Below are 16,574 nucleotides of genomic sequence, written 5' to 3'. Positions count from 1 at the left end.
TTGATTTGAATAATCTGCTTTATTATGTATTGGGAACAAAGCCTTATTACCATATTTATTTTTAGCTAAAAAGTAGGGCTGTGAAGAAAATTAAGGAATCGTCTCTATTTCTGTTTGTAATACACCTTTCCACACTATTGTATGATGTCCAATCTAGATCGAAAACGGTAGAATAAGCCCCTATCAGTCTACTTGTAATGATATATTTCATTACCACCGATTATTAGGGTAACTCTTCTATTATTATTGAATTGGGACATGGTCATTTATGGTTCCCCAATTTCCAAACACTTTCATAATCTTCATATACTGTCCTGAAGAAAAGTAAAATAAATTCTGCCTACACTTCAGTGTGTTTAAAAGCTTCAGCAGTGAAAAGCATCACCGGCCTTGACCTTCATGTTTCCAGAAGGCCCCAGCCATATTAAATCGAAATGGGATCCTTCTTCACTTCAGCAAGTCCCAGTTACATCATTGACCATTTTTCAAATTCTGTAATCTTGTTTTTGGTGTCACTTCAGGCTGAATCATTCTTTTCAGAAATGACACCGATTGTGATATCTCTGTAGCTTTTCTTATTTAGTACAACTCAACTGTCAGTTTAAGTGAACAAAATTCTGTTGGAGGATGAAAAATTTTCCGTTAATGAAGGCTTATGTCCTTCTGGACAGGAACAAAGGGTGTCTGGTACTTGCTGACTCCATTTAAAAAACGTATTATTTTGTAAAGTTAATTGTGGGTTTCAAAGGATCCTCTAAGCACTATTAAATTCATTGACTCATTTTGCAGGGGGGTGGGGAGGGCCCTCTGCGTCCAGTCCCTGTTCACAAGCCCAAAATGCAGGAACTGAGGCAGTGAGGAACTTCCGGATTCGTGACTCTAGTGTTATATATAAGGCCTGATCCACAATTTCTTTTTCAGGGTAGTTGTGTTGATAGTTGAGAACTCATTCTTTTGGAAAATAACATTTATGTACTTCTATTACCTAAAATGATATTTATCAGAATCCTAAGTAAGGACATTTTAAAATTAAGAAATAGGCCCAGGATGTGGAACTGGATATAAATGAACATCTACTCACACATGCACCTGCATGGCTATAGGAATGCAGTGGAATTCAGACACATGTTCCCAGGCGTTGAGGGGGAGGGACCCATGGTCTTCTTTGCATGTAACTGGCATAACTCCATGTCACAAAGCCTGTGGAGCAGAGGAGGCCAGGAGTGTGTGGGGAGGCACAGGGTTTGGCTTCCCAGTGCGTTCACTTACACTGAAATGTCTTTTGAAGCAATGACCTTGTGAGCTTTGCAGAGAACTGTTTTATCATATTTTAAAAAATAGTATCATAGCTTTATTCTTATTGACAACTAAAAATTTCAGTCAAAATCATATTTTGATGTTCTTAGCTAGCAATTACTGAGAGGAAAAATACCTTCATTTTTAAAATCAATTAAGAAAAATTCTTTTCAGTTCTGCAGCAGGTCAAACTGGCTCTTAATTTATGATTTTAAGAAATGAACATCACCTTGAAATACCAAATTGTAGTGGTATTCGGGGTGGTGGATCACAGAGCCCACACCCCGAAGCCATGCCCGTGGGTAAACTGCCAATGGCTAATTAAATGAGCCTCTACTTAGTTGTCTATGATTTCAGCTGCATCTTTATGCAATGAAGCAAAGCTCAACAACGAAACCATAAAATGAAATGATGCAGACCAACCTTTTATTGCACCCACAATATTTTGGTCTAGTCCTTTCCGGTTGTCATTGAGTCCTCTTTTCCTCTTTCCATTGGGTAAGGAGTTAGCCAAAGTCTTGTCATCAAAAAATGCACACACCAGTTTTCTAAACAGAAGGCTTCCTGAGCGAGTGTAGTTTGACAATATAGAGTCCAGCTGAGATTTAGGCATAAACACATCAAAGCCTTCAGCAAGTTGCACTTCTGGCTACCAAAAGAACATAAATATTTCATTAAAAGCAAGATTTGAAGCATTTGACTTTGGGCATATGTGCAACAACAACAACAAAAAACATCACTAGCTACTGCAATATCCACAGCCTGCAAAGCATACAGTCTCGGCTTTGCATGCCGGTATCTGCAATTTACAAAACCAATTACTAGTTATAATTCACAAAACGAAATGCTCTAATTCTAATATTAAGTCTTGTCAAATGCAATGGAAAGGAATACACTGAAAAAGCATTCTTGTCCTTCGAAATCGTCACGAGAAAGCTGGATAATCATCATAAAATCATATAATTTTAGAGCTATGGGGGACTTGAGACTTTTGGGTGCAACACCCTCATTTTTTAAGTGGAGGAACTCAGGCCCAAATGACTTAAAAATAATTTAAATGTACTCAGCGCATTACAGTTGACAGATCACTTTCTCTTACATTAAACAATTTAATTTCATTTGCCTAAGGACACAAATATGGGGCTCTCCCACAGGCCCTATGCTCTTCGTACTAGGCCAGTGTTTCAACTGCGAAACTGTGTTTTTTCCCTCCATTGAACACTTATGTGAACAAATACATAAAATAACTAAAAATGATGAGAAGGTGCCCCAGGCAGTTTAAATCCACCTCTGACCCATGTTTTGGGGAGGAATCTGAAGCTATACTCCAGAGCACCCGTGGAACACCAATGCACTAGTCACGCCATTTCCCTGTCAGGGATTTCATGTCTGGGATACGGAATCAGAAAATCTATAAGGTGCCTTTCAACTTGGACTCTACCATATACGCTCAGACACTGATAATACATTCTCTGTCATCACACCATGGATGTTTACAACTCGCCTTTTCATCTTTCCACCCAGCTCACATCATTTCCTTTTCAAAGCCTTTCCTAACTCCTTGCTTCCCAAGGAGGAAGCTGTGTGCTCTTTTGTCACTGCTATTTATCTGACATGCTTGTATGATTGTATTTACCATTCAGTGTTATAATTATTTATTAATTGTTGCCCTCCCTGATTGCCTTGAACTCAGGCTTTGTATCTCTTGGGCCTGGCACATAGTAGGCACTCAATAAATTCTTGCCAAGTAGATAAAAGTTCATTAGTCATAATGAAACTATTAAGTCATTTACTGTTGGTCATAACATAGCTTTAAAATAATAACTCAAATATGAAGAAATGTAATTGGTAAACTTCCATTAGAAAAAAGGTCAGAAGAAAACCTCACTTAAGTGAGATGTAGTATAGAAGCTTATTCTGTTATCTTATTTATCACTTTGTAAACCTGGCACTACGTTAGATTTTCTCAATCATATTGAAAATGTGAGGAATCTGGATTAGTTTTTCTCCTGGAGAATAGGAATTATTATTTTTGTTTGTCCTATGGCTTCTCAAAATGCCTCGCACGCTATGGTCAGAGGAAAGAAGGCTTGGAGAAGGGCTTAAATTATTCAGATGATGTGGGGAAGTATTTGGGGCCTGCCCCTCCCGGATGGAATTCCCCAATGGATTGTCCAGAAAGTCATCTCATTTCTCGGCTTTACTCTGCCATTCAACTTCCGGTCTCTGAATGCTTGGTAAATATCACTATATAAACAGTGCTGTCAGACTGTTTCCTGCTGTTTGCCTCTTGCTGCTGGTAAAGGTTGGCAGAGGAGGCTGATGGGAGCTGGGGGCTGGACCCCCAACTCCTAGAACAGAAGCTGACACACACTAAGCACTCAATGCCTATTTGTTGAATGAGTCAATGTAGAAATACCAGGAGGGAGAGCAGTTTACCACCATATTGTAAGACAGAGTTTTTTACTCATTACCAGATTTTATTTTGCACATGCTATGGCTGCATAGAGACCTTTTATTCTAAATGAACTGATGAACAGATTTTTCTAAGTGCTTCCGTATCATTTGAAAACCATGAAAAGAAAAAAAAAAAGAATCGCAGTTTACTTTATGGAAGCAGCTACTCACAGCTATTTGAGAGTCTAGGGAAGTATAGATGCTATTAAAGGGAAAGATAAATTGTCTCATTCACATATCTCTTAGATTCTGATATCATCAAACGGGGGCTCAACACTCAGCCATCTGACCTAAGACACCCGGAACCTTCTGGGCCCCTGCCCTGAACTAGCCACCAGGCAGAACTAGCCACTTCCTTCCTCTCGCACTCATAGGGTTTTCTATGTCGGTTCTGGCCCTTTTCACACTGCAATCATTTAGTTAGGAGTTTTTATTCTCATCAGGATGTGGACTCTTGTATTTAGAGTGACAAACACCGAGTTAGTGCCCAACAGGCATTTGTCGGGAGACACAAAACCGAAGTAGGGATTCATTCACCATGACTATACTGATTTAGCAATCTTTTATCCCTGTATAAATGAGGAAGTGGGTGTGAAAGTCTGCATGCCGTGTGGTTCGGTATCCCAGTCTTATAACAAACAGTACCGGTGCCAACTCAAGGGCAGAGTCCCCAGAGAACAAGGACTGGCCTGAATCAATGCATATTTATTGAGCACCCTCTATGTGTAAGGAGTTGAAAGTTGGGCTCAATAGATGAGATACCTACTATATAAAGTGAAAGTGAGAAATGCTGCAAGAGAGGTGCAGAGTGCTAGGCAGCACCTGGCTGGTGACGGGGGAAGCCTCAGGAACGGGCAGGACAGCATTTAATCAGGGCCCTGGAGGGAGGAGGATTTAGGGGGCAGAGGCAGGTGCTGTTTCTGGCTTCTGCTGTGACCCCTAAAACTAAACATCTAGAGGTGTCTGTGGAGCCAAGAGACTCCCTGGGGGATCATAATAGTATTTTGATTTCTGAGATGCTCTCCCAAAGCAGAAGCTGTCAATGCTTCCTGTTCCACTTTCTATTGCCAGAAAAATATTATTTTGAAGTGTTCTTTCCACGTATGAGGCCCTTACAAGGGAGTTGGTTTCATTAGCTGAGGCAGCAGCGAGAGCAAAGGTGCCCAATGTCTGTCCCCTTCTCACTCTTCACGTCCTTTTCCTTAGGCAGATTTCTTAGCTGGCAGTGAATGGGTGCTAACATTAAATCTATTAGGTGCCACAAAGCAAACCAATTCCTTAAAAATGAGCTTCCTTAGAAAGCTTTGCTTTCTAAGACGTGACAAAAAGATAACAGGTTAATCTCAAACTTTCACTATGAAACCTTTTTATTTCCTCCATTTTCTAAAGATAAACACAGTGGATGACTGCCATGTAATGATCCACAACTTGGTACATATATTTAAAGTCTGGTTAAAATTCTTTAATTGTATCACTGAATCTCTTTTTTTTTTTACTGTCTCTGGTTTGAATAAGATCTTTTTGCTTACTAATAATGGCTATGATAGGAACCACCACTATTCTATGAATATCATTTAAAACCCCTGAATGCCTTTGACAGAATCACTATTTGATACTGGCGCAAAGACAGCCAGTGTGCTAATTTATAGATTTTATTGATTACTGAAGTAATAATGTATTCAATAAATTCTACCAAATGCTAAAGATCTTTAAATGATGACATCCAAAGTATGGGGAAGAATTTGCAATACTTACAGTCATCATTTTAAGAGCTAAGAGTTAATTCCCACTATGAATTTTGATTTTCATGTATGTCTTGCCTATTTTAGGTACCTCAACCACTTAGCACAATAATGTATCAAATGTTGAATTTTCCTTGTCCAGTGGCATGACATCTTACACTGGGTGAAGTTCTGGAGGCAGAAACTGCATATGGAGTCACAAGGACTCTTGAAAATGTCCTTGAAGCCAGGCCTGTGGACATTAACGATTTTGTTTCTCTTTCCATTTCAGTTGTGGTTTCCCTTTGCTTAGAAGTGCAGTTGACCCTTGAACAACACCTGTTTGCACTGCATGGTCCCACTTAGACGTGGATTTTCTTTCAGTTAATACCTGTATTGTTTCAGTTCGCAGTTGGGAACCTGCAGATGCATTGACCTATTCAGTTTTATATAGAGGACTTGGGCATCCCGGATTTGGGTATCAGCGGGGATCTGGGAATCAACCCCACTGCACATACCTAGGGATGGCTGTCTAATTAAGTTTTGGGGGAGTCAAAAGTCATATGCAGATTTTCATCTGCATGGGGTCAGTGCCCCCCAACTGCCACGTTGTTCAAGGGTCAACTATAGTTGGGTCAAGACCTACCCTGGGTGGGAGATCCCCTAAGCAGGTAAATTAAAATATTTTCTCCCCTAAGTCCCTGTGAAGGTATCATGTGACTCCCCTGTATAATCTAAAGAAAAATATATAACAATTCGAAAGAGATCATTCATACAAATTAATCACAGAGGGAACATTTCTGATATAGGCTATTTTATAGCAGGTGGTGTTAACACCAAATTTTAGTAAGATATGTAAAAAGCTATATGTGGTCATAGGTTAAAAGAGTAAGGCACATGAATATTCATACTGGGCACTAGCCCCAGATTTTCACTTGTCAATTAATAAATTATACACAAAAGTTGGTATACTTGACTGGCCAGCTTGTCAAGTTTCAGACAGGCTCAATACTGAAACCTGGAAGAAAACTACAGATGAGGAGGCAGGATGTTGTTGAATAACAAAATACCAGATTTTGGATCAGAAACATATAACAGAATTTTTAAGAATATCTAAAGGCTGTGACTTTAGTCTCTCTGCTCATAACACTTATCATACACATTGTTTCTTTATTCTCATTTAGTATTTATTTAGCAGTATATTAGATATATTTCCAGGAAAATGAACTTTAGCTCGTGAAAAGAAATTTTTAAAAACACAAAACCCCCTCATAATTGATTTTATTTTGCTCATAAATGGGATCTGCTTCTGTTTGAGAAAAAAAATTGTTTCCTATAACCCAGGTCTGCTCCAGGTTGATTTAGCAAGAACTACTGTTACCATTTACTAAATACTATTCCAAGATCACGGCCAATGAGCTGGTGGCCCCAAGAACATACTAGGGTTGAAAGGCAGTCCTACTCTAGTTGGTCCAGCCAGCACAGCTGTTACCAGCTCAAAACAGGTGTGATGTGGGGACGTGGCAGAGGTGAGACTCACCGTGTCGAGGGGGCACAGGCTCCATTACATCAAGACTGATATTGTAAGGGGGCTGCTCTGTGGTGAGCAAAACATGCACAGGCAAAAGCTGTAGCAAAAATTATGCATAATCTACATACTAGCATATATTAAATTTTGAATAGGATAAAAAATAACAAGAAGTCATTAAAGAGCCAATCCTTTATAATTTTTTTTTTATTTGACAAAATTTCGGTAGAACTAAGAATTTAATGTTAGAAAAGACAATACAGTTGGCTCCTTGGCAATTTCCTCATGCACTTGCATAATGAGACACTCCAAAGTCTTTCAGAGACGTTTGAAAATTTTTCCTTTCTCGGGTGGTAAATTAATGACTCCAGGACTACAGCTTGATTTATGCTAAAGATATTTGAGCCAAAATGTTGAATATATAAGATTTTAACCACTGCAATCTAGCTTCTTCCATCATAACTCCACTGAAATGGCCCCACAAGGAGATGTCCACCTCTGGGAGCCTGTCCTTGACCCTCTAGGGAGAGGAGGGGGTCCTGCTCTTCCAGGCTCCAGGCTGCTTTGACAGCTTATGCTAGAGCTCAGGTCCTATTATAATGTCCTCATTGGTTATGTGTTTCCCTCATATGCTCCTTGAAGGGCAAGGACTATTTCACTCATTTCAGTACGCCCTGGAAAATGGTGCTCTATTTAACACTATTTGCTACTTACTATATTCCAGGCCCTAAAGAAACACACATTACATAGTTTTCTAATTTAATTCTCAGCCTATGAAGTGCCTATTATCATTACCCCCAATTTGCAGATGCAAAAACTCAGGTTGAATGAGAGTAGGTAACTTTTTAAGATTATCCAGCGAATAAGTGATGAGGCAAAGATTTGAACCCAGGTAGTCTGCACTAGAATTTACACTAAAAAGCATATACTGCCTCAATTTCAATGGGTCAATGAATAAATTTGAAAATAGCTTGCTTGATTGATTTGCTTTACTAGTTTCTGGTGGATTACTTCATTATTGGGCTAGGAAGCAGCTAGGAAAACAGATTCTGAATTCAGAAGCTATTAATGTTGAAAGCACCCATATATTTTAAATTGTTATACTTTAAGAATGACATAAAATATAAACATTAACAAAAGTATCTTAAATTGATGGATGTCCATGGATTTATCTCCTGATAACTTTTTTGTAATCTAGGATTACTGGAAAATAGTCATAGTCATTACAATAAATAGAAAAATGTAAGCCATGTATAACTTTCCCGAAAAACATAAGCCAATATATTCAGCTAAGTTGGAAAAAACAGTAACTGTAAAAAATTCCTAACTGTCTTGTCTGAGTACTAGTAGAGTATTGGGTTGTGAACTCATGAAGAAAGAATGAAATATTTAAATCTGAAATGTGGTTTTGGGTTTCTGATTTTCTTCTGTGTAATTCAGATTTCAATTCTATTTCATGGACTCATTTAAAATGGGTCAAATAATCCTGCCCCAAAAGAGAAACATTTTTGGCCACTCTTTTTTAACAATGCTATTTGTTCATGTGTATTTGTTCACTTATATGTACACATAAGTTTACTTAAATACTTAAAGTTATCCCTATAAAAGCACTTAGCTAGGAGTGCTAAGGTTTAACAAAAAACGAATATTTATTCAGTGCTTAAAATGTACCAGGCATCATTCAAAGTACTTTGCACAGATTACTTCATTTAACTCTTCCAGCAGGCCAACTCTGAGGTCTGCATTATCACTCTTCCCATTTTATGGAGAAAAAAGTGAGGGAGGCGAGGGTAGGTGTACTTAGGGTCACACACCCGAGCTTCTTGCCCAGGCAGCCTGACCTCAGAGCCTGTACTTAAACCATTAAGTTTTCCTCCCCATAAACTTCCAAGTAAGGAGAATGCACAGCCATAGCCTAACCTTTCAGTTCTTTGTGTAACAATCACGCCATGAACAGTTACTGGGTATTGGGCATGTACAAAACTGCGCTACGACAGGCGCCGGAGTCTTTCACTCGAGGATAAGGACTCACTGCAGACCTGGGATTGAGAACCAGCTCCACCCTTCTCCCCGTGTGAACTTGGGCAGGCTGCTTAAGCCCTTTATGCCACGGTTTCCTCATCTGTAAAATGAGGATAATAATCATGCCTCAAAGAGTAAGGGTAAAATGTGATAAATTATTTAGCAAAGGATAGCACACAAATAATAATAATAATAAAATAATAATAATAATAACAACAACAACATAGTCCCTGCCCTTGAGAAGCTGGGGAGGAGGGAGGGGAAAACATGTAAATAATCACAAACCAGAATAGAAAGTTTTACAGAGGAGGGCTGTTGAAAGTATACTGCTGCCTTGGGGCGGGGGGCGGGGGGCAGTACAGAGAGAAATAATAAGGAAAGAATGAGAAAATGGGATTTCAATTGAGGAGAGGGTTCTAATAAAGCCAAGTCCTAGACCCAAAGTTTTATAAGTTTATACTGTATATTGTGCTTAATGCAAATACAGCTGCGTCGTCATTTGCAGACTAAATAATACTTATTGAGTACCTTTTATGTGCCAGGCACTGCAATAGTATTTTCCCACATTCTCTATACCACTTAGCGTTTACAATACTCTGAGGTGTTGACATGGTAGTTGGTTTTGATTAGAGCTCACTGTTTTTCTGCCTTTGAGCACAGATAATCATTACTGGTGGTCTACCTGCAACAATCTATAGCCCCACATGGGCCCTTATGTTTGTGTTTGTGCATAGATACACAAAGTGGTATTTGGTTGACTCTAAAAGTCACAATGTAAAAAAGGTAAACTTCATACCTTGTGAATTTAAAAGAATATACAGTATAATTTTTACATTTAAAACAATAAAGCATAGGTTTTATGTAGCATTTTTTCATTACTTCTAGCTCTAATCTTTCTCCTGTGCGTCACATGTCTAATGAACATTCTGACAATACTAAACCCACTCTTACTTCCCATCCAGAGCTGAAGCCTGCTTCTGCCCTTTCTTTTCCTATCTCAGTTAAAGAAGTCAGTGCCATCGAGTAACCGACCTAGTTTTCCAAGATAGGGATTTGTGGGTTACTTTCCATTAAGTCACCAAGTCCTCTGTGCAGGAACCTCCTAAGTATCTCTCATGTCTTTCTCTTTAGGCTCATTACTCATGCATCGACCCTCCCGGTCTCTTGCCTGGCTGACTAATTATTTTCCTCCTGGTCTTTCTGTCTCTAGTATCTTTTCTCCATCTACCATCTACAACACTGTTCCAGTTTCCATTCTAAAACACAGGAGAGATTATTCCTCTGCTTGAAACTTGTAATGGCTTCCTAGCGTCCAGAGATAAAGGCCAAGGGCCCTGGCGTCACACAGCAGGACATGCATCATCTGCTACCAATGCTGGCCAGGCAGCTGTTCTAGCAACACTGGACCACTTGCCCAATCCTACAACTTTGGACCTAATCCTCCCAACGCTGGGTACTCTTCCGAGTCTATCTTCAAAAAATCTCCAACTATATTTTCTCTAATCTGTTTTATAGAAAAATTCTTACAAGATTATTAAATATTTTGTTTTCTCCTCTGGACTTCCACCAAATTTTAAAGGGCTCATGGCTAAGCAATAATAAGATTAGAAAGCATCTAATTTGGATGCCCTAGCGTTGATGGTCCCATCACCTAAGAGAGTCAGTCTCCCTTCCCAGGGACTGCACAGGCCAGCCTCATTAATGCCAGTGGGCGCTATCCATGGACAAAACGTCTTTATCCAATGATGTAACTCACAGCACAGTCCTGGAGGTGCAGTGAGATTCTGTTGAAGAGATGAATCAAATGGCGTATTGGCTGGATAATGTAAAGAGAATATCCATATATATTTTTTTGCTTTTCTTTAGAAGCATGTTATTCTTCCATCAAGGTAATAAGCATCTAACTGAGTTTTCATGGATAATTCTGAATGTGCTATACTCAATTTAATAGCTCTTGTTAGCAAAAATAATCATGAATAAAAAGCAAGCTACTTTTATGTGGTATATAAATAAAATTATAATACTGATATTGGAAAAGATAAGAAAAATTCTATTTCACTAATGTACATAAGGTCTTTATTTGGTATTCCTCAATTTATCTTTGCCTTAAGGGCATTTGGAGCTTAAAAATTGAAAGAGGAGAAAGTTCAGTTATTAGCATTAGATCAACCCATTTAGGAGATGATTTATACAAGTCAAATGATTGCACCGGATACATCAATACCTATCACAAAAGAATGCTAAGAAAAATCTAAAAAGAATAAGAAAACTGCTTCAGATTGAACGTACTCTGTGTTATGAAATAATTTACCTGTTTGCAAATACGTGATCTACATGGGTTTTGAAACCATGGCCTTAGTTGGAATAAAATATGATCTAATCAAAGGAGCTGACTGGTCTGAAGGAGAACATTATCATTAATGATTTATTAAATTCAGTTTTTAGTCTGAAAGAGCTTCTTAACAATTATGGCATGTGTTCCTAAATAAAAAACAAAAACAAAAAACCCTTTGACACCAAGGATTGGATAAAAGTTCAAATGATTTTCTAGTCTAAAAAAGTCACAAGGTGATTATTTTTGTCGCCTCCCTTTATTAAAGACCCAATGTGCATACATGTTAGCAAACTGCCTATCCGCAATTTGAAAGGGAACACTTCTTTAAAAACAATTTATTTCTCCTTTAAAGTTGAAAAGGTAGAGCCAAACTCCAATCCCATACAGGCCCACGGCAGTTCCCAGCAGGATTCTCGTCCTACGCAATCAGATAAGAATAGATCGCTCATTCTTGTTTATTGTAAGAACCCCCAACAAGTTGGGGTTCACAACATCAGTGTCCTTAGATGAACATATTGTGAGGAGTATGCGGTTGTATACACAACACACTATTAAAGAAGTTAGTTGATGGTCATCGAATATAAAATGGCAAGTCAGATAGGTATCTTAGATGTGATCCAGCATCTAGGACTGAGACATCCTCGCTATGATATTAAAATAGAAAAACCTTTGCAGAGCGTCAACCTATCATTACACAGAGTAAATGACATGGCACTGGAACCTAATTAGCAGTGTAGCCTGCATCTATAAAATAGAATTAGCACTACAGCTCCTTTTTTTATTATTAGTTTGTGTTTTTAGAAAGGTGTGACCTTATCTGTAAGGTTCAGTTCATTTATGCCCATCTACAAAGGATTTAATTACGTACTTTTAGCTCTCTACACTGAGGAAATTGAAAAACGGCCGCTCCAAAATTAGAAATGTTAAAGAAATTAGTGAGCGGATTATTTACTCCATCCCCCTTCTTCTGGCAAAGATACAGAATGGAAACCTGTTTAAGTAAATAAGGCATATGATTTTCAAAAGAGAAAATGCTCGGGAAGGAGAATAGTCATCATCTTCCTTTCCTCTCTTCCCTGTGTACTCCGCAAGTTTTCCCAGCTTGCCTGGGCAGCACGAGTTAAGGGGAAAGTGTGGTAATACTATAACATCCTTGACAGGTACATCACATTAGCATCAGCAGCAAGACATCAACTTACATCTGAGGAAGGCGATTCGAGAACAATGCCAAATCCCAGGACGTGGTTCTCCCCAGCGGAGGTGTGCTCGGCCGCCTGGGGGTCAGGCTGCTCCGAGGCCACTGCGGTCTTCTTCTCAGCCTCTAACGCACTGGGCTTCGGTTTCACAGTAAGAGGTTCTACAGTCTTTGGGGGCACTTTTTTCTTTTTATTTCTCTTGCGCGAGACAGCAGTTCGCTGGGAGCATATAAGGGAAATTGGGGGTTGTTGTCTGTTTTGGGTCCCAACTGTGAACAATAAACAAAAATATGATACAGGAACGTGTGTCTAACTTAGGAAAACGTCTCACCCATCTAGCTACGTGCTCCACTAGTTGAGGCTGCAAGGGGCTCACTCAAGGACGAAGCACACCAAAACCAAACAGAGCACGCCGGACCTGAAGGTTACCAAATGCGGGCTCTACAGCACTTGAAAGCTCTACAGGCAGAAAACGCCCGGGATAGAACTGATCCAGATGTGGGTGAATCAGCAGATTCGCCCGGGAGAGAACTGATCCAGATGTGGGTGAATTGGCAGATTGTACTGCTACTGCTGAGTTCCATGGAAGAAAAGGGTGATGACCTACATGAAAACATCCGAGCGTGGTTTTACCAATCACGTGGCCTTTTCATATAAATGGGAACTCCAGGACATAAATCAAGGTGTAGATGTCCATACTTTCTGGTAAGCCAATCTCAGGAATATTCGGATTGTCACTGGGGGTTACACCAATCAGTTGCTAGCACTGAAACTGACAAAGACTGAACAAGGACAATCATTTGGGCAAGACATCAAACGAATCAGTCTGGAGTAACCAGTAAGCATGTGGGCAGAGCCTGCTAGCCACTTGCCAGGTCTGGTAACTCCTTCCTTATAAACCAGTGCTATCCACACATCAACTATCTCCACAGCTCTAACTGCTGGTTCACACCAGGCTGCTTCTCCATACCTCAGTGTTATGTGGCTGAAAAACAGGAATAATATAGCTCTGTACAAGTCAAGCACATGAGTAAAATCTAGAAACAGTTTGCTTTCCAAAGATGAAAAGCACTGAACAAGAACCAAGCACTAATATTGAAAATATGCTTAAGGGAACAAGGTTGGTAATTATAGTTTTCACAGGTACACTTTGCAAAGTCTTGTTAGCCACTTAAAAATACTCTCATGGAAAGTTTAACAGAAAAATATGGCACTGTGATTTAAATCGTCATGTATTCATATGGCTTACTAAATGTGACCATAGGATATGCCTGCCTTTTTACAGAAATATACCTATAAACGTAAGTCAAATGAAAACTGAAGATCTTTAAATGCATGTAAATATGGATCATTTCATATCCGTTGGCAAATAAAGAACACTTATACTTTGACCTTGATATTTTCATCTCCAGGCTGGAAAGAAATTTATAACTGTTAGAAACAAACTACTTGCACTGCAGATAAACTGAAAAGTTTTTAATCACCCGTGCAGTAATTCATCGAGCTCACTGGTTTCTTGACCCTGACTACACATTAGAATCACCCTGGGGCACATTGAAAAAAACGTCAGTTAGACTCAGACTAACTGAATTGAAATTTCCAAGGGTGGTGTCCGGGCATTGAGAATTTTCTAAAGCTCCTCAAAAGATTTTAATGTGCAAGTCAGAGTGGAGAACTTTTCTCTGTTCTCTCCTAATTTTCACCCAAGGCTAAGTCTCTCTCCCTAAAGTCAAGTGGATGACTGAAGCAATTATCCAGATAGTCTAGAACACACGCCTCTCCAGACCGCACTGTTCTAAATTAAAAGTGAAAATGATTTTGGTTTCAAGAACACAGGGACCATCTGATCTTTCTTCTTTTGCAAGTCTAGACACTGCTGTAGTTGCTTGTATCCAGATCTTATCTCCTGATCTTACGCGTCTTCTCCTTAAAGGTGAAACATTCTACATATAATTTAAATCCAAGTCTTACAGGCAATAAACCTTAGGAAATCTAGCCACACAGCACAAGTTCTTAAGTTTAAGAAAATGAAAGAAGAGTAACTTATTCAGTTGATCCTTTCTGCTCTCTGACATCTTTGGACTCAGGTCCTGCCCTAATCTGCAAAAGTTCGGAAAAGAAAACATGGCAACCAAGTGGCATTTGCTTAATAGATTCTAAAAAAAGCTTTAGTCAAGGATTTACATGGTTGCAATTTGCAGTTTGCCATTTCAGTAGTAAGGAGCTTAAGTCACAAAATAAATCATTGCAATTTCCTATGCATATTTTCTTAGTTGCTAACAAATTCTTCCGCTGAGAAAAGACTCTGTGTACCACGAAGTAACCTTTCTTTCTGAGCTCCTTATTGAGGAGATGTTAACCTTTGCTGGGTTAATAAGAACACTGGTGGAACACAGGGAGCTAAATGGTTACTGGCCTGACCAAGTGCTTTTTCCCCCCTCTTGGGACCAAACCACATTCAGCCATAAAATCAGATGCTGCTTTGCAGAGAGCCTTTTGCTCACCTTTCATGTGACCTTGGGTGACTGATAATGTCTAAAAATCAAGCTTTTTATATCAAAACCACATCACGGAATATTAAAATTTTACAAGAATTCACTAAATGGCACCAAGTAAAATTTCTGAATGATGACCTTCATGAATATCTTTACAATGACAGGACAAGGATGCTAGAGTCATACCTGACTGTGCTATTTCCTGCCCTGGGCTAAGATCAAGGAACCAGTTTCCCTGATAAGAGGAGAGACTTAATGAAATGATTGATTATTTTCTGTACCTGTGAAACAAAAGGTTTTTTACCCCCCCAATTGTGAAGATTAGAAAACAGAACTGCTAGACTCCAGAAGAAGTAGACTTTCAGACTTCTCTGAAATGTTCTGTGGTCTTTAGAACACTAACGAAATAGCTTACGCTCCTATTGTGCTTTTACAGAGTTCATTTGACCTTTACCATCTCACTCTCTTCTGAAAACAACCCCGAGAGTCATACTCCAGTGACAGAGGAGAAATCTGAGGCTCAGAGAAGTCACACAGCTATAAAGAGGAGAAAATGAACTCTGACCCCAAACTATAAATTCACTGCTTCTTCAGTGTGCCTAACAGGAATGAGGACAAAAAGGGCATCATATAAATAAAGACAAAATTCGAGGTGTCTGAGCTTCTATGTCCTGAATGTTAGGGAGAAAAGCCACCAGCAGTGCCTGAAGGCCATTTCTTGTCAGCTTATGCTTTTCACCAGGGGGACCCACACTTCCTAAGGGCTCCTCCATATCTATACAAATGTGTGGCTTCCCCTACGCTCACACCAAGCCCCAAAGGTTTTTCGTACAGGAGTGGGGGTTGTCGAGATGCAGGCAGCCCCCAAATCAAGCACCTGGGGGCGGGGGTCAGATGAGGCGGCCTCATTTTCTTTCCTCATCTGAACCTCTGTGTCGATTTACATTCCGACAGTGAGCTGAAGAACTCTGCCCATCTTCATGTATAACAGTTTCAAAATTTCATGAACTGATATTTGTGAGGTGCTAGGAGATCAAGGGGCAAAGTATACGGAGCACCTGTACATAAGTATAGAGGTAGGATTATTAGCAAAAAAATATATGTTCGGTTTGCTAAAGGAAAAACGGGTTGGAGAAAAAGCTGAGAAAATGGATACTTGAAAAATCACAGCAGGACAGCACAGAGGGAAGAACTAAATAACAAAAGCATAACAAACACCCCACCTGAAGATGTCAGATATGTATTAAAAATCAGAGGACTCGATCCGAGGCCCGATCTCTGTACCTGCTTGGATTTGCATTAATTTCCGCATGGTCTTGAGTTCTTGGAGAATGGCCTGCAACGTGGACTGGCAGTTACAAGTACAGCAGTTTGATCCAACTGACGAATTCACCACTGGAAGTTCTCCTAAGCAGTAAAGAAAAGAATGACATATTTCAAACAACAACAAAATTATTTTTAAAAGGCAGGGGGGAAGGTATCCTGACAGGACTCTGAAGCCTGTGCAATTATTATGTGCCTGTG

General features: G+C 39.5%; 1 protein-coding gene across 11 annotated transcripts in view; it reads right to left on the bottom strand.

The window, feature by feature from the left end:
- The window catches only part of BEND7 (BEN domain containing 7), an 83,390-nt gene that overhangs the window by 37,551 nt on the left and 29,265 nt on the right, over positions 1 to 16,574 (bottom strand). For all 11 annotated transcript variants that reach the window (XM_019663426.1, XM_019663428.1, XM_019663434.1 and 8 more), the window contains 3 exons: positions 16,335 to 16,457; positions 12,559 to 12,824; positions 1,720 to 1,945 (listed from right to left, as the gene is read on the bottom strand). In XM_019663426.1, the coding sequence (XP_019518971.1) occupies positions 1,720 to 1,945; positions 12,559 to 12,824; positions 16,335 to 16,457 (615 nt within the window). The remainder of the gene's footprint in view (positions 1 to 1,719; positions 1,946 to 12,558; positions 12,825 to 16,334; positions 16,458 to 16,574) is intronic.

The sequence above is a fragment of the Hipposideros armiger genome, unplaced genomic scaffold, assembly GCF_001890085.2.
Source record: "Hipposideros armiger isolate ML-2016 unplaced genomic scaffold, ASM189008v1 scaffold_390, whole genome shotgun sequence".
NCBI lineage: Eukaryota > Metazoa > Chordata > Mammalia > Chiroptera > Hipposideridae > Hipposideros > Hipposideros armiger.
Note: the sequence above shows the minus strand (reverse complement) of the source record. Positions and strands in the feature narration are given on the sequence as shown.